The sequence below is a fragment of the Drosophila simulans genome, chromosome 3L, assembly GCF_016746395.2.
Source record: "Drosophila simulans strain w501 chromosome 3L, Prin_Dsim_3.1, whole genome shotgun sequence".
NCBI classification, from domain to species: domain Eukaryota; kingdom Metazoa; phylum Arthropoda; class Insecta; order Diptera; family Drosophilidae; genus Drosophila; species Drosophila simulans.
Window position 1 is genome coordinate 16,315,398 of NC_052522.2, and position 27,481 is coordinate 16,342,878.

General features: G+C 48.4%; 14 protein-coding genes across 18 annotated transcripts; 6 read left to right on the plus strand and 8 right to left on the minus strand.

The window, feature by feature from the left end:
• Positions 1-68: 68 nt before the first annotated feature.
• On the minus strand, positions 69-3,802 carry LOC6738346 (nuclear RNA export factor 2). Its single transcript, XM_016169387.3, has 8 exons — positions 3,650-3,802; positions 3,137-3,427; positions 2,621-3,076; positions 2,431-2,568; positions 2,216-2,362; positions 2,055-2,156; positions 862-1,992; positions 69-764 (listed from the first exon to the last, which is right to left on the minus strand). Exons 2-8 carry the CDS (start codon positions 3,380-3,382, stop codon positions 459-461), a joined length of 2,526 nt encoding a protein of 841 aa, XP_016032193.1. The 5' UTR covers positions 3,383-3,427; positions 3,650-3,802; the 3' UTR covers positions 69-458.
• A 103-nt stretch (positions 3,803-3,905) lies between these two features.
• Positions 3,906-4,806, minus strand: LOC6738347 (survival motor neuron protein). Its single transcript, XM_002085121.4, has one exon. The coding sequence runs from the start codon at positions 4,671-4,673 to the stop codon at positions 3,993-3,995; it is 681 nt and encodes a 226-aa protein (XP_002085157.1). The 5' UTR covers positions 4,674-4,806; the 3' UTR covers positions 3,906-3,992.
• A 350-nt stretch (positions 4,807-5,156) lies between these two features.
• On the plus strand, positions 5,157-6,180 carry LOC6738348 (26S proteasome non-ATPase regulatory subunit 8). Its single transcript, XM_002085122.4, has one exon. The coding sequence runs from the start codon at positions 5,255-5,257 to the stop codon at positions 6,047-6,049; it is 795 nt and encodes a 264-aa protein (XP_002085158.1). The 5' UTR covers positions 5,157-5,254; the 3' UTR covers positions 6,050-6,180.
• A 225-nt stretch (positions 6,181-6,405) lies between these two features.
• On the plus strand, positions 6,406-8,242 carry LOC6738349 (cytochrome b-c1 complex subunit 2, mitochondrial). Its single transcript, XM_016171595.3, has 4 exons — positions 6,406-6,594; positions 6,739-6,872; positions 6,923-7,226; positions 7,321-8,242. The coding sequence occupies exons 1-4, from the start codon at positions 6,550-6,552 to the stop codon at positions 8,158-8,160; spliced, it is 1,323 nt and encodes a 440-aa protein (XP_016032194.1). The 5' UTR covers positions 6,406-6,549; the 3' UTR covers positions 8,161-8,242.
• On the minus strand, positions 8,239-9,126 carry LOC6738350 (syntaxin-8). Its single transcript, XM_002085124.4, has 2 exons — positions 8,580-9,126; positions 8,239-8,526 (listed from the first exon to the last, which is right to left on the minus strand). The coding sequence occupies exons 1-2, from the start codon at positions 9,115-9,117 to the stop codon at positions 8,366-8,368; spliced, it is 699 nt and encodes a 232-aa protein (XP_002085160.1). The 5' UTR covers positions 9,118-9,126; the 3' UTR covers positions 8,239-8,365.
• A 376-nt stretch (positions 9,127-9,502) lies between these two features.
• Positions 9,503-10,094, plus strand: LOC6738351. Its single transcript, XM_002085125.4, has one exon. The coding sequence runs from the start codon at positions 9,503-9,505 to the stop codon at positions 9,932-9,934; it is 432 nt and encodes a 143-aa protein (XP_002085161.1). The 3' UTR covers positions 9,935-10,094.
• A 612-nt stretch (positions 10,095-10,706) lies between these two features.
• Positions 10,707-12,317, plus strand: LOC6738352 (polycomb group RING finger protein 3). Its single transcript, XM_002085126.4, has 4 exons — positions 10,707-11,152; positions 11,215-11,367; positions 11,442-11,725; positions 11,839-12,317. The coding sequence occupies exons 1-4, from the start codon at positions 11,047-11,049 to the stop codon at positions 11,962-11,964; spliced, it is 669 nt and encodes a 222-aa protein (XP_002085162.1). The 5' UTR covers positions 10,707-11,046; the 3' UTR covers positions 11,965-12,317.
• Positions 12,240-13,282, minus strand: LOC6738353 (female-specific protein transformer). 2 transcript variants are annotated; one of them, XM_002085127.3, is made up of 3 exons: positions 13,147-13,264; positions 12,534-12,898; positions 12,240-12,479 (listed from the first exon to the last, which is right to left on the minus strand). In XM_002085127.3, exons 1-3 carry the CDS (start codon positions 13,184-13,186, stop codon positions 12,330-12,332), a joined length of 555 nt encoding a protein of 184 aa, XP_002085163.2. In that variant the 5' UTR covers positions 13,187-13,264; the 3' UTR covers positions 12,240-12,329. The 2 variants fall into 2 exon arrangements, with proteins under 2 accessions (XP_002085163.2, XP_016032195.1); XM_016169385.3 differs by lacking the exon at positions 12,240-12,479 and having other exon boundaries at positions 12,871-13,073; positions 13,147-13,282.
• Positions 13,283-13,341: 59 nt separating this feature from the next.
• On the minus strand, positions 13,342-17,230 carry LOC6738354. Its single transcript, XM_002085128.4, has 3 exons — positions 17,024-17,230; positions 16,199-16,961; positions 13,342-16,137 (listed from the first exon to the last, which is right to left on the minus strand). Exons 1-3 carry the CDS (start codon positions 17,106-17,108, stop codon positions 13,542-13,544), a joined length of 3,444 nt encoding a protein of 1,147 aa, XP_002085164.2. The 5' UTR covers positions 17,109-17,230; the 3' UTR covers positions 13,342-13,541.
• A 61-nt stretch (positions 17,231-17,291) lies between these two features.
• LOC6738355 (importin-4) lies at positions 17,292-22,692 on the plus strand. Of its 4 annotated transcripts, XM_039293675.2 has the most exons (10): positions 17,292-17,732; positions 18,307-18,479; positions 18,541-19,256; positions 19,316-19,722; positions 19,812-19,922; positions 20,257-20,366; positions 20,423-21,545; positions 21,671-21,888; positions 21,971-22,393; positions 22,460-22,692. In XM_039293675.2, the coding sequence occupies exons 1-10, from the start codon at positions 17,667-17,669 to the stop codon at positions 22,476-22,478; spliced, it is 3,366 nt and encodes a 1,121-aa protein (XP_039149609.1). In that variant the 5' UTR covers positions 17,292-17,666; the 3' UTR covers positions 22,479-22,692. The 4 variants fall into 4 exon arrangements, with proteins under 4 accessions (XP_039149609.1, XP_039149610.1, XP_016032196.1 ...); XM_039293676.2 differs by having other exon boundaries at positions 21,971-22,692; XM_016171596.2 differs by lacking the exon at positions 19,812-19,922.
• LOC6738357 (ADP-ribose pyrophosphatase, mitochondrial) lies at positions 22,667-23,871 on the minus strand. Its single transcript, XM_002085131.4, has 2 exons — positions 23,229-23,871; positions 22,667-23,172 (listed from the first exon to the last, which is right to left on the minus strand). Exons 1-2 carry the CDS (start codon positions 23,735-23,737, stop codon positions 22,758-22,760), a joined length of 924 nt encoding a protein of 307 aa, XP_002085167.1. The 5' UTR covers positions 23,738-23,871; the 3' UTR covers positions 22,667-22,757.
• Positions 23,872-23,930: 59 nt separating this feature from the next.
• On the minus strand, positions 23,931-24,974 carry LOC6738358 (proteasome subunit beta type-1). Its single transcript, XM_002085132.4, has 2 exons — positions 24,765-24,974; positions 23,931-24,689 (listed from the first exon to the last, which is right to left on the minus strand). Exons 1-2 carry the CDS (start codon positions 24,851-24,853, stop codon positions 24,071-24,073), a joined length of 708 nt encoding a protein of 235 aa, XP_002085168.1. The 5' UTR covers positions 24,854-24,974; the 3' UTR covers positions 23,931-24,070.
• A 189-nt stretch (positions 24,975-25,163) lies between these two features.
• On the minus strand, positions 25,164-26,722 carry LOC6738359 (prostaglandin E synthase 2). The gene is made up of 3 exons (XM_002085133.4): positions 25,865-26,722; positions 25,395-25,801; positions 25,164-25,334 (listed from the first exon to the last, which is right to left on the minus strand). The coding sequence occupies exons 1-3, from the start codon at positions 26,620-26,622 to the stop codon at positions 25,243-25,245; spliced, it is 1,257 nt and encodes a 418-aa protein (XP_002085169.1). The 5' UTR covers positions 26,623-26,722; the 3' UTR covers positions 25,164-25,242.
• Positions 26,723-26,952: 230 nt separating this feature from the next.
• Positions 26,953-27,410, plus strand: LOC6738360 (protein anon-73B1). Its single transcript, XM_002085134.4, has one exon. The coding sequence runs from the start codon at positions 27,078-27,080 to the stop codon at positions 27,339-27,341; it is 264 nt and encodes an 87-aa protein (XP_002085170.1). The 5' UTR covers positions 26,953-27,077; the 3' UTR covers positions 27,342-27,410.
• The last annotated feature ends 71 nt before the right edge of the window (positions 27,411-27,481 follow it).

The window sequence follows — 27,481 nt, forward strand, 5'->3', positions numbered from 1 at the left end:
AGAAAAGAGAATTCTCTTTGCAAGTGATTAACTCTTAATTATCAAATAAATGTTTTCGGCCATCTAAATTACTTTTTAATGGTAATCCAAGGTAGTTTTATTGGGATATCGCATTTGCATAATAGGTTCAGTATTTATAGCGAAAGAGGAAACACAGGTATTGAAAAACCAACAAAACAAGTAACTCTCGGATTACATGGAGGCACCACTTATTTTACAAAAGTATATGACATCTAGAACCGATAGCGGTTATATTCCTAATAATTTTCATTCCGTTCTATTCTCTTAATTTCATAAAGAAATAGGAACTAATATAAAATATTAAAACAATGTTTCTTTGTCTATTGCCTTTGTGATTATAAGTTTAAATTTTAGTGGAGATTGTAAATCGATTCCATTTAATTAGTTTTGGTTTAACTTTCGTCATAGATAAATATTTTCTATAGAGATCACATATTCTAGGCGAATGCTAGATCTGGGATCTCGTGATCAGCGTTCTTCTGAATGAACAATTTTAGGGCTCGCTCAAAGTCCCAATCGGCTTCCTCCACAATCGATGTGACCCAAGTGGAAATGAGGCCGGTTACCTCTTGAAAAAGCAGCAGTTTGTGATCCTTCACATCCAGGGAATCCTCTTCCACCTGACGTTCACTTAGATCTGGAAAATTTACACTGAAGGCATTTCGTATTGCAGTTTTCGATGGATTCGTTATGTGTAGACGTTCGTTGGCAATCTTTAGGCGACGAGCCCTCTTTCCCAAGCCCTAGATTGTAAAAAGATTATTTATATTCTATCATCATCATTCATTGTATCGTAAGCAAAAGCTTAAGTTAATCGCATCCAGCATTTTCTTAACTTACCAAGTTCGCCTCATCGAACGTGACCACAAACTGTCGGCTAAAACCCAAAAGAACACCACCGATGTCCGTTCTGCTCCCGTGACCGTTCCTCGTGCTAGGTGGCTCGTCCCGTAGCAAGCCAGCCACATAGATAACCGCCCCCTTACCATCGTAGTGCATTACGTCCGTCTGCAGGGAGTGGAAGTCGTGGGTGACTCGTGGCAGTTGCAATAGGATTTCAACGATATATGTAGAGCCAATGAACACGCCATCGCTTGCCTTGGAATAGTCCTTGTTGCGCAGATTTCGTGCATGCTTATTGTACTTTGATAAACGCTGCAATATCTTTGGAGTCTGGTGATTTTGCACCACGTTGTAGTTACATGTTAGAGTAAAGATCGAGTTTTCAGAGTAATACTTGTACAGATTATGGCGAAACTCATCGTTTTCGAACTCCCGGAGATAGTTTTCAAGAAAGGCACCCACCAATTCGTAGGCACCTGTATCGCAAAGAAAGTTCTTCTGCAACGACTGGCCAGGATTCGTCTGAAGGTCCACGCCATCCAAGGTGGTCAACTGTGGAAACACCTCCTTCACCGCCCTGACATATTCGCTGGGAAGTCTGTAGTTGCGACAGAGTTTATTTCCGTGAAGTACCAGGGACTTGAGAGGCAGGTTGCCCAGACTGTGGATGCTTGACAGATCCTGCACCCAGTTGTGACTGAGATCCACCGCTCGCAGGCACCCCATCATACCAAGGACATGGGCTCCATCCAGAACAAGGATCTTGTTGTGGCACAGGCGGATCTCTGAACAGGTGGTCATGAACTTCCGCGACGCTACCGACAGTACGTAGGTCAAGATCTTTGGCGAGCTTAGTGACACTATCACATCCTTTAGACATTCTCTGGAGTGAAACCGTTCGAGGTTGAGCATTCGGTTCTGTGCCACATAACATTGCGAGACAGCTTTCTGTATGCACTCCTCCGGATCGACATGATGCTGTTTGACGGTGCTCACATTCATTCGCAGATAGTAGCGAAAAATCCGATCACCAGTCGGAATTGTCATCTCTAGGTTGCAATTGTTTACCAGGTGTGCAATCTGATCAAAGCAATTGCGCACGAGGAAAACGTGCTCCGTGTTAATGTACTGGATAACATAGAATGTTATTGTTTGCAGGAATGTGATGGGAAGATAATGGGCGGACTCACCTTGTAGTAGCAGGGATAAAAGTTGCTCAGGGTCGGATCGAGCCTAATAAAGAAAAAGTCAAAGAACACCTCCTGGTTAAATTCTTGAATGGGATCGGGTATCTATTAAAAAAAATTATGCATCAAATGTGAAAATTCTAGGGATTCCAGGGTAAACCCACCAAAAAGGCATGCCAATGCTGGCTGTTCTCAAACTCGGGCAACTTCCACATGTTATTTGTGTCAATCCGCGCTCCATCCACTTCCAAATCGATCTCCACATCCAGAGGCGAAACGGACTTGTGCAGCATGTTGAAAGGCTTTCCATCCTGCGGAGTAGTTTTATGTCAGTAATATGGCGATATGTTAATAGAAAGTCGACCTGGCGTGCACTTACCACCAACTCGAAGTTACTTTCCAGCGATTTAATGTTTGCCGGAAAGTTGGATATCTTTACAATGGGGTTGTTCTCCAAGAGCAGTTCTCTGGCCCTGAATTGTTCTAGAGCGCGGCACAAACGTTCGGCTGACTTGATCTGGAAAGGAACTTTTATATGGGGCTCATATAACCAGGACTAGTCAACTCGCCTTGTTACTCTTCAAGTCGAGCAGGGCGTAGTCCACATTGGAGAGTAGCGTTAAGGGCCGTATATCCCGAATGCGGTTGTTAGACAATATAAATCCGTTCAGCCGAAAGCGTTCATTATCATCATTGTGTATCACCTGGCACACGTTCATCAGGATGCTCGGATTGCCCAGGCTTACCACAAGGTTTTTGAACTCCGGATGACCCCCAAAGTTGTCCAGATTAAGTAGTCCATCCACGCCGTCCCTTTGAATCAATTGTTTCATCAGTCTGGTGACCACCCGTGCGATGTGGAACGTTGGAGTTATCTGGTCCCTTCTGTACTCTGCTACGCCCAATTGAATACTGATGGGTATAGAGGCGCCTCCTTCTAGATTAATGGACAGTCGCTGTTTGAAGAACTTGTCAATGGCAGCCTTGCAGTTTCTGGCCAGCATGGTATCCACGTTCTTCCCACGCTGAAAATTGTATGTAGTTTAAAACTCGGATGTCGGATGTTTGAGTTATGTGGAGGCCACCTGGTAGAACACCGGAAAGAAGTCCGCCCCGTCTGTGGCCTGGTACAAGGCATCCATGATTATATGCTCCCGATTTGGAGAGTATTCCAGGCGGCCATTATGGTGCACTGCGATTTCGTTCCAATGGGTACCCGGAACACGATCGCCGTAGCTACTGCATTTGCTGAAGATCTTCGAATCGGGATAGTCCAGCTGGATGGGCACCGATCCATCGCCAAAGTCCAGCACTCTCATCTGGTTCGGCATTGCAAACGAACGAACGATTTATCTCTTATATTTTAAATCGTAAGCCTGCAAAAATAAAGGATGCATTTGGCAGTGTTGAATATGGACAGCTAAAAGGTCCTAACGCATTTTTCAGTTTTTGATTAGGCAATACCGAAGACTGTGTACTCTTTTTATTTCATTATATCTTACAGTTTATCAATATAATTTTTAAGCGACTGATTTTAAAACAGCTACACGATACGTAAAGTTAAAGAAATCTATTGCAGTGTAAGAAAGACTGCATACCCATCAAAAGAGCCGCTTTTTTTCTTTTCTGATTTGTATACTGCCAGCTAAAACATCGCCATTCTAAAACGATCTATCGAAGGGTATGAAAATTCCGTTATACCACAAACTCAACCGCTCGCCACGAAATGTGTCGAAGAACTGATTTTCTCAAGTGGCCATATTGAATGTTAACCTAAATTTCTGCCTGCCTCGGCATATTTTTTTTCATTTATGTAGCAATTGAAACAAGATCCCACCATGACGATACTGGCTCTTTAACATAACAAATTTAATCGTTCTGTTCTCTTAATATCTACAAGTCTTTCGAAAAGATGTGATGTGATGATGAGGTGAGATGGAATTACTTCTTGGGTGTCTTCTTCTTGGCGCTAGTGGTGCTGGCTTCTTTCTTTCCCTGGTAGAGGCCCGTATAATAGCCGGACATGTACCAGGCGGTGAGCATGGCCACGAAGTCCTGTTCGGCGCCGTCGCCTTGTCCGGCAATCATGGGCGGTACTGGTGGCATGGGCGGCATAACCAGTCCGCCAGAGATCCTGCTCCTTCTGGATGACTTGGGAGTCTTTGAATGACTACCAGCGGAGGCCTTGGGGCGGCTCAACTGCTCGTCCTCATCCTTCTTGGCGACGAGGAACTGCTCGCGACGCACCCGCTTGCCCCAGGACGGCAGGAGGTCCACGAGCAACACCTCCTGCTCGTTCTCATAGCCCAAATAGCGGAGTACGCAGGTGCCCTTCTCCTCGTTAATAGACACCACAGCGCCCTCGTAGTCCACACCATCCACGTAGGTGGCCCTGGCGTAGTCGCCCACCTTGAAAGACACCGGTTCCGGGCTGGTAGCCCCACCAGTGGCCGAGATCTCGCCAGCTTCTTCCTCGGCTGCAGCTGCGTTCTCTTCCTCGCGTTTGTTGGTGGAATCGGCGAGGCGCCGGGCCAGAGCTTCGCGGGCCAGTCCCACCGACTCATCGTACGTCTTCACCAGCAGGGAGTCATCCCACGCCGCGGTGTTGGTCTCGTCGGACATCTCGGCTTTCTATCCTATATCCTATCAGGCAGATATCACTTTGTTAAAGGAAGAAACAAGTTTCGCTTTTATGCGAATTTGAAGTGTGTTGGAAAGCGCATGCGAATCAACACTTCACAGCACAGACCGAAACTATGAAACTATCGCAAAGTATTCAAACTAATTCTGGGTATTCTATTATTATGAAAGCTAACGAAATGGTCAAGGAATATTTAAATTCAGTAAAGCTGAAAAAAGTTTTCATACTTTGGGGCCAACATTTACAATGCAATCAAAGTATTTCCAATGTAATTAGATTGTATTCTTGTTTTAATTGAAACCAGTCTTATTCTTGTACACAAATCATAAAGCTTTCAGCTATAAACTGTTAAACATTCGTCTAAAAAATGTAGTTTTCAACTTTCAAGATACATTTAAATAATATTTCCAACCCTACGATAACTTAACAATCGATAACTGTTCCGATAACGATTGTCCTATCGCTTTACCGACCCGACAACAATTACCATCTCTAAAAAAAAGCGAAAATCATCTTGGAAATCTGCAGAAAACATTTAAGCTCTAATATAACAATCTAAAGAATGGCCAACGTGGAATCACTGTACAAGGAACTGACCGCCGAATGGTCGAAGCGGCCACCAAACACCGTCAAATGCGGCCAGCTGCTGGATCAACTAAAAGTGGCGCTCGTGAAGATGGCATTCCTGCCGACGGACGGAAACGACGCCCAGAGCTCCAAGAAGCAGTTGATCCTGGCCAGGAGCGTGCTTGAGGTGGCCGTGGAGCATAGCGTGCTCAGCAAGGACCTGCTCGCCTTCGAGCGCTACATGGCGCAGCTGAAGTGCTATTACTATGACTACGCCAAGATCATTGGCGAATCGGAGAGCAAGTATAAGCTGCTCGGGCTGAATCTGCTCTACCTCTTGTCCGGCAACCGGGTATCCGACTTTCACACAGAACTAGAGCTGCTCTCCGTGGACGTCATCCAGCATAATCAGTTTATTCGGCCCATCCTGGCGCTCGAGCAGTACATCATGGAGGGACGCTACAACAAGATCTTTCAGGCCAAGTCTACGGTGCCCGTCGAGGTGTATAGCTACTTTATGGATCTGCTGTTGGAAACGGTGCGCGATGAGATTGGTGCCTGCATCGAGAAGTCCTATGACAAGATCTCCGCCAGGGATGCAGCCAAGCGGCTCAACCTACGCGTCCCCGACGAGATCAAGGCCTTCGGCGAGAAGCGCCAATGGAAACTGGAGGCTAGCGGCGACTACAGCTTCACGGACCGCAGCGTCAAACCCAAGGAGCTCCTGCCTTCCGAGGAACTCGCCGAGCAGGTGCTCAGCTACGCCCGCGACCTCGAGATGATAGTTTAAGTCGTAAAGCAGCCGTTAATAAACGACAGAGTAAGGTTAAGAAAACAGTTCTAACACGCTGGATACCACAATTTTTATAGTAATATGTAATTACATTGAAAACAACAAGAAATTAAAGCTAAAACTCCTAAGCCAGTAGTATATTATCTCTGCAAACCTAGCAACAGTTTGAAATTTACGTTTCACGGATAATTTGGTAATAGTACATACAACTAACAATTTTATACATTTTTCTGTGTGAATGTAACTGCCAAGAAAAAGCATTTGTTAAATTTGTCAAATTATTCAAGATCACGATATTTCGAAAATCCAGTGACTTTCTACAAGTCACAGCTGGTACTCGGTGTGACCGTTTTCGAGCGAATTGAAAAACTAGGGCTTAGTTGAACCCCGTGCGACGGCCACACTAGCGCGAACGACCGTAAAAATTTTCGCTCCGCGAATATTTGTAAAAAATTGCTTAGAAAGCAAATAGAAGAAATTATAGCATAATCCACGCCATGGCCTGTAACGCTAGCAAGACGTCGCTCCTGCGCGCCATCGCCGTAAGTCTCGACTTAACCAACAAATAGTTACGGCAGCGATTCTCCCCAGCGGAATTCTCGTGTTACGTAAAACACCCCAAGTTGCCATCTAAACAATGTCAAATGTAACAAGAATTATAACAATTTCATAATGTTTTCCGGCAGAAACGAGGCTACGCCACCTGCCCGCGTCCCGTTGGCGACCTGTCCGCCGTGAACGTCAAGGTGCTGGAGAACAAACTGGTGGTAGCCACCGCCGATGCAACTCTTCCCGTTTCGCGCGTCTCTTTGGTGCTGGGGTGAGTCCACGGAGCATTTATCTTGGAGTATCCTAATCGACCAATTGCAGAGCCGGATCACGAAACGAGTCCTACGACATCCAGGGAGCCTCGCACCTGCTTCGTTTGGCCGGAGGACTGAGCACCCAGAACTCGTCCGCCTTCGCCATCGCCCGCAACATCCAGCAGGTGGGCGGTACCCTGACCACATGGGGCGATCGCGAGGTCGTCGGCTACACGGTGACCACCACAGCAGACAACGCCGAGACTGGACTGCGCTATCTGCAGGACCTGCTCCAGCCAGCCTTCAAGCCCTGGGAGTTGGTCGACAATGCCAAAACGGTGGTCAACCAGCTGAACGCCGTCACCACGGAGGTGAGCTCACATGCCATTCATAATGGATGTCCTAGCTCCTTAATATAAATGCAACCAAATATCCCTGAATAACTCTTTGTTTTGTCCTTTACAGGAACGCGCCATTGAGCTCGTCCACAAGGCCGCCTTCCGCAACGGCCTGGGCAACTCGATCTACTCGCCCCGCTTCCAGTTGGGCAAGCTGTCCTCAGAGAGCCTGCTGCACTACGTGGCCCAGACCTTCGCCGCTGGCCGTGCCGCTGTCGTGGGCGTGGGAATCGACAACAACACGCTGGCCGGCTTTGCCCAGACCCTGCAATTCCCCAGCGGCGGCGGCAAGGCTGCCTCCGCCAACTGGTATGGTGGAGATGCCCGCAAGGACACTACTGGTCACCGTGCAGTCGTCGCCGTTGCTGGACAGGGCGCCGCCGCATCGAACCACAAGGAAGCGCTGGCATTCGCCATCCTGGAGCAGGCGCTCGGAGCCAAGGCCGCCACCAAGCGCGGCACTTCGGCTGGACTCTTTGGCGAGGCTGTCAACTGCGCCGGCGGCGTCGGAGCCTCTGTCAAGGCTGTGAATGCCAGCTACTCGGACGCTGGTCTGTTCGGTTTTGTGGTTTCCGCCGACTCCAAGGACATTGGCAAGACCGTGGAGTTCCTGGTGCGGGGCCTGAAGTCGGCTTCGGTGTCGGATAAGGATGTGGCCCGAGGCAAGGCTCTGCTGAAGGCGCGCATCATCTCGCGCTACTCGTCGGACGGTGGTCTGATTAAGGAGATCGGTCGCCAGGCGGCGCTCACCCGGAACGTGCTGGAGGCGGACGCCCTGCTTGGCGCCATCGATGGCATCTCGCAGTCGCAGGTCCAGGAGGCGGCCAAGAAGGTGGGCAGCTCCAAGCTGGCCGTCGGCGCCATCGGCCACCTGGCGAACGTGCCCTACGCCTCCGATTTGGCTTAAGTATATAAACACCTGTACATCTGTTAACCGTAATGTAACGACTAAATAAACCTGATCAAGGGGAACGATCCGCGAACGTAAATACTTATAAATCCTACTTTAATTGGTGTATACATAAATAATCAAACTTTGGGTTAACGACAGATAGACATTCCACGCAGGTCATTGTATAAAGTAGTATAACAACTGGAATGGATCGTGGGAGCTAGACGAAGATCACAACGATGATGGCGACGAACAAGGCTATGATGACGAGCCAGTAGCCCCAGGTACTGTCCCGCCGGTTAACCTGTCCAATGCTCTGTGTTTCCCGCTGCACACCCGTTTCCACACGGTCCATGGCATTGGCCAAGTTGTCAAGGATATCTACAAGGAGGTAGGGATTAGCATTGCCAGTGCAGGGACTGGGGAAAACTCACTGTTCTGGTCCTCCACCTCGTTGCCCAGCTGTGTGGCCAGTTGGCGCTGTCTGGACAATGTGGCTGATAGAACCTCGAGCCCTTCGTTCTGCTGCGCCAGCATCTCGGTCTTTTTCTGCTTCAGAGCCTCCACATCCAAAGCGGTGTTCCGCGAGGAATTGCTGTGACCCGGCCCGAGATCCTGATCCTGCCAAGCAGAGACGGATGCCGCCGGGACATTGGAGCGGCTGCTGTTTGCGAACTTCTCGCGGATCTCGCGCAGCTGCGAAGTGAGTCTGTCCCAGTCGATGCGGCGCTGCTGCAGCTCCTCCTCCGTGCTCGTCTCCCAGGTGATGGCGTTGTCCAGCACCACCTTGAGGTGCTTCACGTCCTTGGACAGCTGTTCAATTCCCGTCTGTATGCTGCTCGTCAGTTGGACGAACTGGCTCGTCTTCTGATTGAGCTGCTGCCGCTGGTTGAGGTACACCAGCAGCTGATGGCGCAGTCGCTCGCAGCCCTCGTACTCGATGTCCCAGGAATCGTGATCCACCAGCGCCATTTCTCTGCTTTTGCTACGAGTAATTATCAAAAACAGAAAACTACGCCTCCAGCAATCGAAGCAACAAAACAATAGCAGAGCAACAGCTGATAGCTAGTGGCAAAAAAGTAAGCGCGAGTAAGGTCACATTGCTTCTAAGGAGTGATTCGGAAATCATCTTCAATGTTTGAACTTATTTAGATATTATTACTTCTGCAGCTGAAGCTGGAAAAATACACTGCGTTTAATCCTTAATCCTTTATAAATTTACTACTCAGGTGCGTAGCTAGTGTGAACTATTTACTTTAATGAATTATATAATTTAAGCTGGTCACTCGAAAATCGTCAATATGATGTGAAGTATGATTATTCGGCCCGAATTCCTGAAACTAACAAAAATCAAGAAATGCTCTCCAAATTGCTTCCAATTCTGATTCTGCAAGGTGGCCGAAGAACGTATTCATTGTGCTCGAAAGTCTACACCATCCCAACAAGTAACCACACCCTAACTGGCCACATTCTAAAGGTTCCAAACCTAAATTCGCAGAAGAGATGTTTTGGCACGCACATTGTTGTCCGGCAAAAGAGGGATCGGTTCTACACCGACATTGGCGAGCTCCGGGCTGAATTGGTATACTCCATCAGGGACGGTGTAATGACCATAAACAGCACCAACGTACCGGAGGAACTGGGCGGACACGGCATTGGGAAGCTACTGGCCAAGTCGGCACTGGACTACGCACTGCTGAATGGACACTTCATTATTATAAGGTGCCGATTTGTCCAGCACTACATCGACAAGTATGAGCCGCAATACGCCAAGTACATAATAAATTAGGGAATCGAAAACAAAACTTCAAAATTGTGAAAACAAGCAAACTAAACACAAATAAATCCCCCTACTATGCACATAGATAACATACATATAAACGATTATGTGCGTTCAGATTTGTGGAATTAATAAATTGGCTTAATAATTTAAATTGGCTTAACTCTAACTCTACTCATTTTTCAATTATTTCAAAATTTCCAAACCGAAAGGTTTGGTTATTTGATGACGAAATTACGGAAACAAAGGTTTCCTATATAAGCTATTTTGTTATGCATCTAAGAACCAATTTTTTATAACCTCTAGCTTTATGTTTTCGAACTTAAAAATATGTTAACTAGTTTTCCCAATATATTTCAAAAATGAGTTTAATTTCCAAATATACCAACTTGCATTGTGTGACCAACCTGAATTTAGCAATGGGCGTTGCCAGACTGCGGCCACCCACGCACATACGATAGTTGGGACCGGCCCGGCGCGGTGAACAAAGTCACGGTGTCGATATGGTGACACGATTCACCCACACATGCATGCATTGGGCTACGATGGCTGTGACGCAAAGTGTGAAGAATTCACTGGGTTTCAGTAAGCGCTATTTATGAATATATCGGAAGCATGCTGCAGGATTTCATAAAAACAATATGGAATTGGTATGCTTGACGCATATTGCTTAACACTTGAAGTGCTACGCCAATTGTGTACTTGAAAAATCCAGAGTCTTTATGAGTTAAGTCGTTACTGCTCATGACATGCCGCCAAAGCGGTGACTTGTCACGGTGAAATTATCGCGACTAGTAGCAGGTACGCAACTATCGCCCATCGCTAGCTCACACGTACACACAATTTATTTAGTCGTGATTTCTATTTTATTTGTTTCAAATTACAACCAAGAAGGAAACAAATCGCGACCAAAATCCGCTGGCCACAATGCCGAGTGCCTGTACAACCGTGCGCGAGCATTCCCACTAATCGGAAGAGAGCGCGTCCGCCGTTTTGAGCGTTTTCCGCGCGGGAGTGGGAGATCGGAAAATCCGCAGCAGGCAAGCCATCGGTCGGTCCGCTGCAAAATAGGGATAAATAGGATATAGTAACGTAGTTCAGCACATAATCGGGGGGCCAGCATGGAGCGGCGCGTGAAGCTGAAGACGATCAATCCGCACATCACGTGCAAGATCTGCGGCGGCTACTTCATCGATGCCACCACGGTGACGGAGTGTCTGCACACATGTGAGTTGGTCCGGCATGGAACACTACCTGCCCAATAACGCCAGTGTTTGCTGCAATTACAGTTTGCAAGAGTTGCCTGGTGAAGCACCTGGAGGAGAAGAAAACCTGCCCCACCTGCGACAACATCATCCATCAGTCCCATCCCCTGCAATACATCAGCTTCGATCGCACCATGCAGGACATTGTGTACAAACTGGTGCCGAAACTGCAAGAAGGTTGGCTCGAGCGTGTTATTATTATTATTGTTTCTTCTACTAACTCATTCACACTCCAACTCGAAACATTCCAGATGAATCGCGCCGGGAGCGGGACTTCTACAAGAGCAGGAACATGCCGTGCCCCAAGGATATCACGCAGAACCACGAGGACGACAACGAGAAGGTGATGGACGCCCACGCCGAGTCCGACTTCCATCGCCTGGACGAGCAGGTGAACGTGTGCCTGGAGTGCATTAGCAATAACTTCAAGAACCTGCAGAGGCGATTCATTCGCTGCAGCTCGCAGGCGACGATAACGCACCTCAAGAAGCTGGTGGCCAAGAAGATCCTCAACGGTATCGAAAAGTACAGAGAGGTGAGTTACTTGGCTTTCGGAACAGTAACTTCTCGCAGTGAAAGCTATGACTGGCTTAGTTACTTGTATACATGGCCCATACTTATATGATAACCACACATCTTTTCTTTCAGATCGACATACTGTGCAACGAGGAGCTGCTCGGCAAGGATCACACGCTGAAGTTCGTCTACGTGACGCGCTGGCGCTTCCGGGATCCGCCGCTTCGGCTGCAGTTTCGTCCGCGGGTCGAGCTCTAACCACTGTTTTAGTATAATGCCACAAATGATCTATTTTTATAATTTATTGACAAAGCGTAAATATCGTAATTAGGAGAGTCGCTAGTGTTAGTCCCCCCGAAACCATGAGTGTATGTGTAAATGTGCATGTATAAAGTCGTAAATATATGGTTATCCCTCCTAGATTTAAGTAACTTCCTCTTCCTAACTCGTGTGACCCTTTTTTGCCGCCTTCTTTGCTGCATTTGCTCATGATTTAATCAACGTTCTCCGTTTGCAATATTTTATGTTCTCCATTTTTAGTTTGAAATATATATGTATTTATTATTTTAATGTACAAAACACACGAATGTAAATAAATTTGTAATTATGTCGATGGCGTATGTTCAATATGGGGGGTGCCCCGCGTTTCTGTAGCCAAATCGCGGAGCTCCCATGAACGGCTGTCGCTGGCGATATCTGAATGGAGCCGGTGGAAACGGCGGAGGACGTGGTAGCCGTTGGTATCCAAAACTTTGCTGCATGCCAGACATCCCCTGCATAATCGATTTAAGTTAGATTTATTTTTTTTAATACAAATAACTACTTACGTAGAAATCCTGTGGTGGCACTTGCACATAGTAGTTGATGATCTTTGGCGGTGGATTATACCGATGCGGGCTCCTTTGACGGCGTCTTCGTTCACTGCTGCGACTTCGGCTACGATTGCGGCTCCTAGAGCGCTGACGATGCCTTCTGTGCCTGCTCCCACGGTCGGACGACTGGGATCTGGATCTGGAGCGAGTGCGTCTGGTGGATTGGTGCGCTCTTTGGCGCAGCCTTCTTATCCGATCCTGTTCTCGAACCTCGTCCGCAAAGTACGGAATCTTGTGCTCCTTCTTTCTGCTATCCCTCTCGCTTGTTCGCCCATGGTGTTCTCTTTCTCGCCAGGATCGCGACCTTGAGCCACGGGAATCTAAGTGGAAAAAGAGTGGGGTAAGTCAATGCATCCAACACACAGTGTTTGGCGCATCGTCGGAGACGGAATCCACGTAATGCGCAGTTGAGAGTCCTATTGTCCTAGCTTCTCTTTCTCTGTCTGGTCGTGCAGCGTTCATTCTCATCCATTTCACATTTCACACAATATGACACTAGAAAAAAAACAACAAAAAGATGGCACTGGATCAGAATCTGATCAGATCGGTTATACTATATAGTGGGTACCTCGATGCTCGGTTCCACTGCTGTCGGCGTCCATTTTCATCGGAAAATGCTGGAAATTAAATGATGCACTTCTCTCAGTGTGACCGTTTTCGGCTTGCACCTTGCAATGTGCCTGCCCACTCACTTTTCGACGAACTATCGCTAACATAAACGTTAGTTTTTGAAAATTCGAGAGCCACATATCAAAATTTAAAATAACTCTTATACTTTCTTAGTTTTTATTAAGCAAGATGCAACTTTTAGGAAACAAGCGAGTATTTTAACTTTAGGTTTTTGCGTTTTCCTTACAAATACTCTGCAAACACGTTTTCATTTCATAAGTACACAAGAACACAATACAATTTTTGTTTAAACTATAGGGAAAGCACAATTAGCAGGCACAAATAAAACAAATTTTAAAACTTAAAACTAATCGGCACACTGATGCGCTCGTTCTCCATGGAGACCACAATGAGCGGCTCCCTTTCGAGCAAATCCTGCCTGGGTGAGCGGAGCAGGCGCACATCGATCTCCGCGTGGCCGCCATCCGGGGATACGTAGCACTCGCTGGGACTGATTCGCACCAAATCGGGCACATTGCAGGTGACCTCGATGAGCTGCCTGGAGCAAAAGCTGTTGGTTACGGACAAAGTGGCCAGTGGCGAACCGCCCACTACGAATTCCAGCAAAGCTGGCTGCACACACCAGTTTCGCTCGACGGGCGTCAACGTTGTGGTGTCCGCCTCCAATAGCTCATCCACCGGCTCCAATAGATGGCTCTGCGTTGGCGTCGGCGAATTGGCCACACATATGGTGCGGAATAGCACGGTTTCGTCGGCCTCCGGCAGGAACATCAGGGAACTCTCAGACGATTCATCAAAGTCCCGATTGAGGGTAAGCGCGACATCAATAATCCGCACTACGGTGACCAAGTCCAGAATGAACTCGGGAGGTTCGTTCAGCTGATTGATGTTGCGCACTGGCTGCTCGTCCGGAAATTCGCCCCAAATGCTGTCCAGCATCGGCGATGTGAGTTTCTCTCGCTGTCGACTGCTCATCCTTTGGACCAAGCTGCGCATACGCTGTCTGTTGGGCTCGTCTCCGCAGAAAATACGCATATTGGCCAGGGTCAGCACCTGTGCGGTCTTCTTAAGTATGTTCTTCAAGTCCTCACGATTCGGTCGGAAAAGTATCTGCACGCAGCGCTCGCTATTCGGCGGCAATATCAACCGGCTCGGACGTACCTCGAAGGCCTCGCTGAGGCGTAGTTTCATGAGCACGGTGGAGTCCACTGAAATACCAACGAAAGCGGTGAGAGGGCCCTTGTTGTGAAACTTGAGACTCGCCGAAAGCGGACCAGCGGACAGCTCGCATACATCGCCGATGGTAAGGAAACTGGCGCCCACCGGTCCCTTTAGCAGACCGTTTATGGTGATGGACGCACTGCCCCCGTAGCCGTACAACGGAATCTCCAGGCCCGGCTGATTGCTGTTATGCGCTCCTGATGGTGCATAGAAAGACAAGGCTCCGATGGCCGCTCCACAGACAGTGGGACAGAAGTTGATCACCACCGAGCGGCATTCCATGGCTTGGAGTGTGATGGTGCTGCTGTCGGAGCCCACCAGCTGGAATCCGGGTCCCTGGATGCCAAGCCGAATTACCAGCCGTTTGTCCGCTGTGTTCTTAACCTGCATCGACTTACGCACATCCGTCCGCAGCTTTGTGCTGCCCCAACAGAGGGTCGTGTGGGTCACCTTTAGGGGGAGCAGCTTTCCATCGCGATGACTGAACTCACTGGAGTTCGAACAGCGCGAAATACTCCGTGGCGCTGCAACAGAGCTGGTTCCCAGTCCACGTCTCCCGCTCGCTGTGAATCCGCTGGTGGAACTGGCCTCACTTCCTGCGGGTGAGGAGTTTGCCTTGCGGGCTGCTCCACTCATGAGTTGCCGGCGGTCGGAACTGGTTGTGCTGTCCAGCAGCGGCGACGAGAGACAACTTCTCGGCGAGGACAGGGGCGATAGGTTTTTGGCAAGGTTCGGTGAAATGCCAAAATCACGTTCGGTGGAAGAGGCCACTGCAACGTCGCAACCATCCAAACGAGTGCTGCTCAAGGAGGAGGCCTTGCGCGGAATCAAGCCCATTGTGGCGATCGAAACCCTCTTCTTGTTCACTGGTGTCTTGTCCTCGTCCTCGTCATCGTTTTCATCCTCGGTGCAGGTCAGTGGACGTACGCCGTCGCTACTCGACGGACTTGCTGGTCTTGGAGAAATCTTAGTACGTCTCACTCTGCGGCTAGGCTCCTTCACCGGCGTCGAGGGCCACTCATCGATGTCCGCCTCGGCTTCTGTCTCCACGGGATCGGTGTCCGCACGGCTAATGGTGATTTGCGGCTGGTCCGCCAGCGGACTGAGCGGCTTGCGCGAAATGCTCTGCTGCAAATGACGAAAATCCGTTGAGTTTAGCACAGAGTCCGTGAAGCTCATGGTGTCGGTAAGCTTGTTGGAGCCACACAAAGTGCGCTCCGCATGGGAGTTGCTGCTCTGGTTCTCCTTGTTTTCCCCATCATCATAATTGTTTCCACGACCATGCTCCCACAGGTGGTTGACAACCTCTACAGTGGATGTATCCGAATTGAGATCTATGTCCCTCAGCGCCTTGTCGATCGCGGAGAGACTTAGGATCTCGGAGCTCGACGGCGGACGCTTGGTCTCTTTGGCTGCCAGACCATTGCTGTTTAGCGCAGTCTGAATCCGTTCCTGTTGCATCTTTCGCATAAGATTGCGTCCGAGATTCGAGCCCGTCATGGCGTCCGTCTTGGTGTAGGTTTTATTGTCCGGCTGGGGGGTCTTCTCGCCAACCGAATCCAGTGTCACGTTACTTTCCGGATCCAATAGAGGTTGGTTGGCTCGCAAACGATTCGGGCTGTCGTTGCTCACAATGTTCCATATATTTTCCGAACGCGTCTGAAAGTAGTTGCCCAGCGAAAAGTCTGGATCTCCGGCCAAGACAGAACTGTTAACAAAAGTTGAAAGTTGAATAAATTGTATTTGGAAGACTATTTTTTGTTGCATACTTGGACACCGACGTTTCTATCTCGGATGTTGGCGGCGGTGCGGCAATCTTCTGCATCGCCTGTGTGCTCAACGTGGCCGTCGGCATGGCCGTGAATTCCTGCGCCCAGGAGATTTCACCCAGCACCAATTTGGACTGCATTAGCTCGGCGGGGGCGAAGCTCTCATCCTGGCCTTCCGCCGCCAACGAGGCAGAGCCAAAGGAAAATCCCCCACCGCCGTTAAGACTCAGTTCACTCATGTCCGCAGTGCGCGGCAAGCTGCGCGAGCAGTTGAACGAATCTGAGAGGCTGCTGGAGTTGGCACGCGATAAGTGATAGCTGGCCTCCACCTGACTGGCATCCTGCAGCTTCTTTTCCAACAGGCGAGCCTTCTCAACGAAGGAGGACTTTAGAATTTCGGCCACCGACAGGGAGGGCTTCTCCCTGCGGCGCTGTTTTCCCGCCTGGCAGAGTGTGGACCTGCCGGTGATCTCCGCAGGCTCAAATGAGATGTTTGTGCCCTTGGTGGCGGGCGTGACCAAAGCTAAGGAGCTGCTGCTGTTCAGATCGATGGTGTCGTCTGTTACCAGCTCCGAGATGTTTGTGGACGAGCGCATCTGGAGGGCAGTGCTCTTTGCTTGGCTGGAACGCGATGGTCGAGGCTTTTCCAGTGTCTCCAGCGCACGCAGTCGTTCTTCTCGGAGCCGCTCGTGGACGGCGGGAGAGTCCCGACCAGTGCCGCTCCTCCTTCCACTTTTGCTGAAGCTGGACAAGTCGCCGAAGACTGTAGGGGAATGCGGATTACTTGCTGCTTCGGCTTATTTCCGGCGTGCCCCGCCTGCTTACCCTTTAGATTGTCCATGTTCAGGATGCCCAGCGAGTTCTGGTCCATGTAGCTGCCATTTCCCTGGCTTCCACTGCTTCTGTCCATTCCGCTTTGTCCTTTAACAGTTACAGTTTGCAGTGCGAACGCGTAAACAAAAAAAAGGCGCGTCGCTTCGTTCGAAAATGGACGTCGATAAATGATAACAGATCCAGGGCTGCACACTAGTGTCGAAGCGGCCTTTGCTAACCTGTCCGATCGGATCAACTGTCAAAAATGTTAATTTTATGTTTTCTACTGCATAACACTGTTGCTAGCGCACACATCAAAACACTCAACAATAAACAAAAAACATTTTTTAAAGAAAAATGTTAACACAAGCGACAAATTAACTGCGCGAGATAAAATCACGTATCGCGTGCTACTCGTTTAACCGCACTGATAACCGCCAATTCAAGAGTAGAATGTAAAAAAGGCTTCCGATAAACTGTAAACTGCAACAAGCGCAAAACGTGCATCGCCAACGTGCTTTCAGCCCTGGTCTCACTTTCGCGAATTCTCCCCGGCATCCCACTTTTCAATCCTCAATTCCGCGTAACGTCGGCTGTAATTTGTACCGGATTGCATTCGATTATCCGCCTGGGCACGAACAGTAACTCCCCAAAAATGGAGGCAGCTATTCTGGATATAATCAACGGGATCCTGGCCATGGACACGGAACGAATCCGTGAGGTGAGCAAAGCGGGCCGAATTTTCCCTCCGGCAATGAGAAAGGAGGTTATCCTGGTCTCCATTGGCTGTCTTTCATGTATACATTCCTCTTTCTGACTGCTCCATGTTGGTCTGACCGCGTGGCTGGATCGCATTGCCTATATACATGCGTATATATGTAAGCCACATGAACACAGTGCCTTATAATTCGGCATGGGCACATTCCACAGTGGGCAGCATTTCATTAGTATCGAATTTAAAAATTCTGAACATTTTCCACAATTTGTTGTATAATATTTTAATATAATGGAGTTTTACCTATTTGTTACCATTTGATAAGAAAAAACTAAACTATTGAAATTTTTTAGAAGCAATAATTTTTGCAATTTTTGTTTGCAATAAATTCATTGATATACCATTACGAACATCGATTCTTTTCCAAGAACCTGTGGGCTCTCATGTTCTTGAAATGCTGCACGCTGCTCACATGGACGCACACATCGTCGCTTCCTAATTGGAAAATTATTTATGTTAATAGCATGCTAGCATAGGGCCATAAGTGACTAATAAAGTTCCATATCTTTCGCTACTTTAGTCCACAGACAAGATGTTAAAGGCCTATGAGAATCCAGATTCTCTGCTGGTTCTCACCCAGATCATAATGTCGGACAGGCCGGTCCAGGAGCGGCAGGTCGCCGCCGTGCTCCTCAAAAGGCGGGTCAAAAAGTTGCGCCACTGGCAGTTGGTTCCCGCCGAGCACCAAGCAGTGTGAGTTAACTGGTTGCCTTTAATGACTATGATACACTAACGGATGCATTTAATCGCTCAGAATTAAATCGAACATGCTGCAGGTCCTCATCGCGGTGAAGGAAAAGACCGTGAAGGGCACGGTGGCCTTTATAATTGGATCGCTGGTGCGCCACGAGGAGGAAAAGCAAAACCCCTGGAGGGAGGAAATACTGAAGTTTATTTACGAACGTTGCAGCAGTCCCGATCCAACAGAAAGCGAGCGGGGCAGCTCAATCTTTTCCACGCTCATGGACGCTGCTCCCGATCAGTTTTCGAACCACACGGATACTATCTTCCCGTTGCTTGCCGGCACTCTAGTAACCGCCGAGGCGAATGGGAACATGGCCACACCCACCGTGCATAACATGCTGGCGGGTATATGCTTCCTGTTGCCTTTCGTCAGTGGACATAGTAATGCTGAGCAGATTGTGGTTAAGGCTGTGCCGCTCATTCTCAAGGCCCTGGGCGCCTTCGCCGAAAAGGGGGACAGTAATGAGTTCATGGGTGCCTTTGATATCATGGACAGCATGGCCGAGTATGTGCCGCACTTGCTGACCGGCAATGTGAAGCTAATTCTAGAGTTTTGTCTGACGATTGCGAGAAACAAGCAGGTCGACGCTGCGATTCGGGTTCAGGTGATTACCTTTGTGGGCAGCCTAATTCGCCTCAAGAAGAAGATTATTATGAAGCAGAAACTACTCCAGCCCACTCTATCGGTTATCTTCGAAGTGATTTGCCAGGACGTCCTTGACGATGGTTGTAACTGCTCCTTTATATTTCTGCTGCCATGCTTGCTAATCCTATTCTTATTCTAGACGATGATTACTTTTCCTCGGAGAGCCTGAATAGCCCATCCAATGCAGCTGCGCAGACACTGGACCTGATGGCCCTTCACATGGTGCCGGACAAGTTTATTCCGCCACTACTGGAATTGCTGGAGCCTGCGTTGCAGAGCCCGGAACCCGTGCTTCGCCGTTCCTCTTTTATTTGCATGGGCGTCATTGCCGAGGGCTGCTCCGAGGCCATTGGGAAAAAGTATCTGCAGGTCATGCTAAATATCATCAAAGCTGGAGTTTTGGATTCTGTTATGTTGGTGCGGACCGCCGCATTCTTCGCCCTCGGCCAGTTTTCCGAGTTTCTTCAGCCGACGATCTGCAAGTTTGCTCCTCAAATTCTTCCCGTGCTGTTTGACTATCTAAGCCAGCTGGTAATGGAACTCAAGGTAGGTAATCATTGCGGACATCTTCGACCAACTTGGAATATGTGTATTTTACATTCTTGTTTATTTGTTTGTTTGTGCTGCTACTAAAGGCTGGCCATAACAGCAATGGGGCAAATCTCGATTCCGTTCCTGCCAAAGATTCCATAATGTACTTAGACATGATACAGATCAAACGAAGATCGGTCCTCGCCAAATATAGGGTGCTTTTTCGATTTCTTACATTTGACTTTGTTCTTGATTGCACATCAAATACCTCAAATCGTTGAATAGTTGCCCGGTTTGATTACATAAAGAGCTCTCACTTCGCACTGGTTTATTTAATTATGTTAAATATTTAATTATGTTAAATGTTCATTGACTCGTTTCTTAATTGCTATTTGAATGAGTAATGAGTTCGTCGCCTACATAAAGGAGGTGTCTTCAAATAGGGTTCATTCCACGTAACAAATTAAGTTTTTTGAGGACTGCATTCCGTTTTGAACCAACAAAGCAAACAAATTGTTTGGCAGAAACACTAAATGTTTTTCCTTGCAGATTGGTACGCCTAATCCGAAACATATGGATCGTATGTTCTATGCCCTGGAGACCTTTTGCGAGAATCTGGATGAGGAAATTGTTCCTTATTTACCCACACTTATGGATCGGTAAGACTAGACTATTCGGAAATAAGAGTCCACCCTCTGATAAACTTATTGTGCAGTCTGTTTGGGGTTATGGAACCGCAGAACACGAATCGAATGCGTGAAATGGGTTTGTCGGCCATAGCAGCGGTGTCAACAGCAGCTAAGGAACACCTGATGCCATATTTCCCCAGGATCATGACCGTACTACAGGGCTGTCTGGTGAAGGATTGCCCAAAAGAAATGTACAGTCTCCGCATCCAAGCTATCGACACTCTGGCCGAGCTCTGTCGCGAAGTGGGCAAAGATAATATTATTCCGCTTGCCGACGATACAATGAATTTCTGTCTGATGATGCTAGAAGATGGTCCGGATGATCCCGAGTTCCGCAGGAGTATATACAACCTGATGTCCTCCCTGTCATCGGTTGTCAACGAGAGCATGGCCAGTGTGTTCCCCAAGTTCATTGATCGCATAATGGAATCTGTGATTTCTTCGGAGGACATGGTGCCAAATGTGTCGGACAATGCGGAGGATGATTTGGCTTTAGAAGATGCCGCCAATATAGAGATTGATTTAGAGCACACAGACGACGAAGATGACCAAGACGCTTACCTGGTGGAGAATGATTATATCATTGAAAAGGAGGAGGCCATTATGTCACTCAAGGAGTTTGCTACCCATACGGGCGCCGCCTTTGCGCCCTATTTGCAGTCTGCATTCGAGAACGTCTACAAGATGATTGATCATCCGCAGAGCGACGTTCGTATGGCGTGCATTGACTCCATCTGCGCGTTCATTACGGCTCTCCACAAGTTGAATGATGCCGTCGGCCTGAAGCGCGCCTGCGAGATTGCCATTCCAAAGTTTGCACATATAATGCGCACCGACGACCAGGTTGGGGTCGTAAACCACTTGCTTGACGTCCTCTACGATGTCTTCAAGAACGTGCCGGCGATTAATAGCCAAGAGCACGCCGAACTAATTTTCGCTTGCATCAGGGACATTTTCACAAATGAAATGGCCTGCCAGTTTAACGAGGAGAGCGGCGGCGGAGATGATGAGTATCCGGAGGAAAGCGAGAACGAAGAGATGCTGTTCGAGAACGCTGCCAATCTGTTCCCCATGTTTGGCTTAACCATTCAGCCGGAGCTGTTCTCGCTTTATTTCGGACGCCTTTACCATTTCTATATTCAAAGGCTGGTAGGTTTTGCACGAAATACCAAACATGATGTGGCAAAGAAGAGAGGACGAGCTTCTCTTGGCGATAATTCATTCAACCATCGATATTCCGAAAGGCTTACTGAAATTCAATTATTTCGTTTCAGGCGAAGGTAAAGGACTTCGATTTACCAGAAGGGCGGGCGTTCGTCTATGGCGCACTGGCTGACTGCTGCAGGGCGCTAAAGGGATGCTGTGCTACTTACTTCGATGCCCTACGTCCCATTTTTATCGCCGGTTCCAAGGATTCTGATGGCAAAGCGCGACAGAACTCCTATTTTGCACTAGGCGAAATTGTCTTCCATTCCGAGGAAAAATCATTACAGTGGGTGTCCTGAAAGCGGGAACGAACTTTTCTGCCAGAATCTAGTTTTGATGTATGTTTATTTGTTTTTTTGCATCCATAGGTCTTATCCGACAATTTTGCAAGCCCTTTCCGAAGCAATTGTCAGGGAATCCGTTCCCGCCGCCATGGACAACATTTGCGGAGCAGTTGCTCGGCTCATAGTTACCGACCTAGATTCAGTGCCGCTTGGCCAGGTGCTGCCCGTGTGGCTCAACCATTTGCCACTGAAGGAGGACACCGTGGAGAACGATGTGATTCAGAAGGCGTTCCGCGTGCTATACTTGAAGGCCCGCCCCAGCATAGAGGCACATCTTGAGCAAATCCTGGCCATCACCATAGAGTCGAGTTACAAGAAACAGATGCCTGACGTCGAGACAACACAGAGCGCTGTGGCCCTCATCAAGGAGATTAGCGCCAACTACCCGGAACTGTTTAACAAAGTATCGAACATGAATCCAGAAGTGTTCAATTATGTGCAAGCCCTGTAAGCCTACATATCCGCGTGAAAACCACCAAACAGCTCAGCACATCTAACGTCCTCCGCCCACAGATTCATTTATTGGAAGTAATGAAAGATTTTTATACGAATACTTTCGAAATAGTCTTAAATTTCAGTTGTGCTTCTGTGGAGTTAAATCATTCAAGATTAGTGATCTTTAAAATTGCAAGATGTAGGTTTCTACGCGCCGAAAAACAGAGGCAAATGTTTTCTAACTTATAAACCACATCCAGTGAGGCATTAATATGCATTGAACAATAAAGGGATTACTTGTTTTTATTGAAGGCTGTGTTATTATTAAAAATTTGTTTTTTTCTTGATCTTAACTCTTGTAGTTTCAGTCTAGTTTCTACCAGTGTGCATTTCGTCGGATGACAACCTCACGGACGATGTCGGCATGATTAGCGTGCAGCTTGAGATTCGAGTCGACGTCCGTCCAGCGCACATTGGTGGCATCGTCACCGGCCATTAGCTCCAATTGTCCCACCTGGCTTCCGTCTTCGTCGTGGAAGTTCAGCGCAGTGGTTTCCATCCAAGCGTTGTCCGTGTTTCGAAAATCGTCTACGTAGCCTTGGTATACCTGAACGCCGCCCGCTTGGAAAAATCGCTCCACCATGTTGGCTTTGTCCGTGAAATTCAACGCCTCCTCGGTGAACTCCCGCTTAAGGGTGACACTGACATTCTCGCCGGGATCGACCATGCCACCGGGAATGGCCCACAATTTGTTGTCGGACCGCTGTATGGCAACCATTTGTATAATATTCCTGGAGAAAAGAGGAAGTGATATAATCACAGTTGATGGGCAATTGGGCCAACTTACTTGCCGGTGGTCAGGTTGGCCAAAATTGCTCCTTGGCCATCGCGCTTCCAGCGCGTGACAATTGGATCTGCAGCATGATTTGGACCCCATCTGCCTAGCGAACCACGTCCGGTTAGTCCGGTACGCCCGATCGGATTCAGGGGCAGTCCATTCTGTACGTTGTAGGCACCGTGGAAGGACTCGCGGTTCACCTGTCCATCCAGCTGATTCCACTGTGGCCGGAATGTGTCGCTGGGCAGCGGCGGATCAGCCCACACCTGCCCGCCAATGTGTGGCGCCGTGTACGCAGGCGGGCAGTAGTCCGGGAACGGCTCCGACCAGAACACCTGTTCGTCGGAAACTGGGTACCGGAGGACAGAGCTGCGCGGATACATGTTGTTACGGCACATTAGGTGCCGGAAAATGCCCGGCTTCACCAGCGAGGACATCATTTGGGCGGAGGTTGGAGGGTTTTTCAGGATCAGTAGCAAATATAGAAGCGGCAGTAGTGCAAACTCGAAACTAGTCATTGGAATGAATTCTCTGAGAGACAAACACTAAGAAATGGCTTTGTTTACGCACACCAGCGGGCACAAACTTAGCTAGCAAAATGGATTGGTTGATACGAGGAAAGCTGCACTATTCGCACAGCCTTTGCTGTGAGCACTGCATAACTTGAGAACGATTTATTTCTAGGACCAGCTGGTCACACTAGGAAGCATATTTTAAATCTCAAAGATTCGGTTTATTACGATGTTTTGTTGTTTTGGGTAAATACAAAAATTTGAAGCCAACTAACTTAGAATGCCTGGTTTCCACCGAATGCCCCTAAACAAAAGAGACGCCAACACCCTCGTCACAGGCTAGTCCTTACGCAGCGACAGAGTTCGTACCTCAATGCCATCTTTAGTTATGATATTGATCAGTACAGAGTCGCCGGTGTAGATGTCGCGCTCAGCGGCCGAGATAAAGGTGTCGGAGGCAACGCTCACGGCCCGATCCTTGGTCAACTTGATCTTGTCGGCGTCTTCCAAGTTCATGTTCTTGTGACCAATCTGGTTGTCCAGCACCGGTTGCAGCAGGGTGCCGGCAGTGCCGCCGGCGCGGTATGTAGCCTTCTCGCAGTGACCGATGGGATCGTAGGAGTAGACGACGCCCTTGCCCTCGTTGTCGATACCGGCCAGAATGTTCGACACATAGTACGGAAAGAAGCGGCGATTGTACATGGCGATGGAGAGCATCTGGGCCACGGCCTCAGTGGTCATGGTGCGCAGATGGGTATGCTCATAGCTCTGCATGCGCACCTTCATCGATCCGGTCAACGAGAGCGTGTCCGCCCAGCAGCCTGTGGAACCCAACACTGTCTGGGGAGACAGTTTAAAGAGTTTGCTCTGCGTTCGCGAGTGAATGTTGTAGCCGCTGCTCAGGCGGGTGTCCGCTGCAATTACGGCGAAGTCATCTCCGGCGATGGCCACAATGGAGCTGCAAACAGGGAATACTCCGGTTAGATGGAGACATTCTGCCGCATCTCGATTCCGCTGGGAAATAGCAACTCACCCGCCATTGGACTCGTAGGGCGAGAAATCAGGATGTTTCATGCCGGGCACCTGGTAGTCCGGGAATTGCTCAAAGCCCAATCTGCTCATGTTTTGTGCTGAAATTCACCAATTAACTCGCCAAGTAAAAAACGAACGAAATGATTTGCAAGTTTGCAAGCGGCTAACCAAAATCACAAAATCAGTGTGACCGTTGTCGAACAACGGACCGAGCCTGCTTAAACGTTATCGATAGGAATACGTAGGTTTGGGATATTTATTAGCAGGAAGTATTTATTTAGTAAAAATGTTAAATTTAACATATAAATAAAATAACAATATTAAACATAAGAAATAATTCCAATTTGTAGAATACCAAATATATACATTCAGATACCATTAATGAAACGCAAAAACTATATTTGATTAAAATGTACATTTTAATGAACAGTTCGGTAATTTTCAACAATCTTTGGATAAAATTAGGGCAAATGTTTGTTTTAAGCTATAGCGGCCAGGTTTTCAATACGTTCTCTTTGCAACTGCCCACGATTCTTCTCCACCAACGCCTTGACGTCATAAAACCATTTACCTGCGGAGAAATGTAAAAACTTCAGAAAAATGTACAAACCCAGAGAAAGAAACTATTTACCAATGCTGGTGTTTTGCAGACAATCCTTGAACGTCTGACACCCCTCCATGCTCGAAAGCACGCCGAAAACCGAAAGATCAGCCAGACTGGGCTGTTTTCCGCCAATGAATTTCGTGTTCCTCTTTTTTAGCTCAGTGGTCCACTGGTCAAGAGCATCATACATGTGCGACCGGACGTCGTCGGTGAGGGCGTGACGGCGCTTCAGCATCTTGGCAATGGCCCACATGGCGGTGGCACCACAGTAAACCATCAGGTCGCGCTCCCATTTGGGGAAGTGAACGTCCCACTCGCCAGCTTGCGAGAACCACTCAAAAGTCTCTAGGGACTCGCTCATGGTCTGATAACAGTTGGGCGATATTAGGTGCACCAGGTGGCTGTCGGCCCAGCTCCTCCACTTGCGATCGGTTCTAAGAACAGGCACTCAAGGTTAAAAGATTTGCTGCGGGAATACTTGACCCTGGTTAACTTACTCCTCCGTTTCCTTGGACACTCCCTTGGGCGTATGCTCGCGATACATGAGGAAGTACTTATTCAATATATCGTTCTTCTTTTTGCCATCATCGTCAAAAAAGGAGGTGTGCGGATAGAACTGTGCTAGCTCGCCGATGTCCGTGCGCCTGTCCTGCAGGTGGGTGGCTATAAGGGATATGATGGCACTTGAGTCCACCATCTGGACGTATTTGCCGTCCTGCTGCCGGATGAGAACCATCGGCACCTTCTTCACCGACGACCAGCGGATGTCCTGCCGTAGGACGGCATCCACTTCGACCACCGCATAGGAGATGCCCATATAGTCGAGGAAAGCGCGCACCTTGCAACAGAAGGGACACGTCTGGAACTGGAACAGCACAATGTCCAGACCGGACGTGTCCTTGGGGTTGACATAGCGTTTCGTTATCCGCACTCCTGCCGGAATCCCGTCCAGCCGCGTCGGCTTCGTCTCCTCATGCTCCTTGTGCGAGCTGCCGTCTGTCCACCGCTGGTACATCGTGTACACCGATCCGGTGGCCGCGCCTACGGTGGCCCCCAAAATTGCGAGCTTGAAAGTTCCATTTGGCTTCTTCCTGCCCCCGCCGTTTTCCACCGCCACTGCAAACTGGCGGCGTGCAAATGCAGAATCCGGACTCTGTTTACGGGTCAACAGGCGCAAGGCGCCGCCTCCGCTTGCTGCCGGCGGTGGTCGGATGCCTGCCAGGACGGTTGCAGACGCTAGTCGAATACATGACATAATTCGCACCTTTGTTTTGACTTATACTTAATATTATGCAAAAACTTGCGACTTATCAGCCGCGACTAGGAGACCAGTGTGTAAAATACCAAAACTTTTGTAGGGCATCGAAATATACCAAAAAGTTTTGAATATACCGTAAAAGGTTACCTTTAAGAATGTGTTGGGGATGGGAGATTTATTTACCTAGTGTTAAACTTTATGAAATGTAATTAAAAATGCAGGTAATTGAAATTAAATAAAATCAAGCGGAGATTTTGTGCAAGCTCTTAGATACTTGCCGTTAAAAAACTAACAACCTCTAGACTTTGCCCTAAACAAGTTATCGATAGTTGTCACCTGAACTGTTGGCAAGCAATACCATCTCTACCCAATACAAAAAACAAACTTGTTGTAGTTGTTTTTTTTTGTGTAATCCTCGCGAATTTTGTTTATAAACAATACGCAGCGCAGCGATGTCGGCTTCCGCGGACAGTCTGGCCGCTGCCGCATCCCTGGACAAGTACGGCGACGAGGACATCTTCAGCTTGCTAATCCGCTACGGACTTTATGTGGGTGCCCTCTTCCAGTTCGTTTGCATTTCGGCCGCAGTATTGATGGAGAATAACCCGGATAGCCAAAGTAATCCGGAGACTGGCGAAGTAACAGAGCGGGAAGGCGAGCCGGTCCGCACGCGCCTGCACAAGATTCGGAAGCTGGAGAAGAAGAAGCGACGATAGATGTAGCCATCCTTAATCCATAGCTAGCCTAAGAACTCTCGAATGCATTTATTAAAGTAGAAACCCGTACACATTTGAAAAATCCTTTATGGGATTCCTACAGCAGGCAAAGTCCTAGAATGGATTAGCTACTCCTTTAG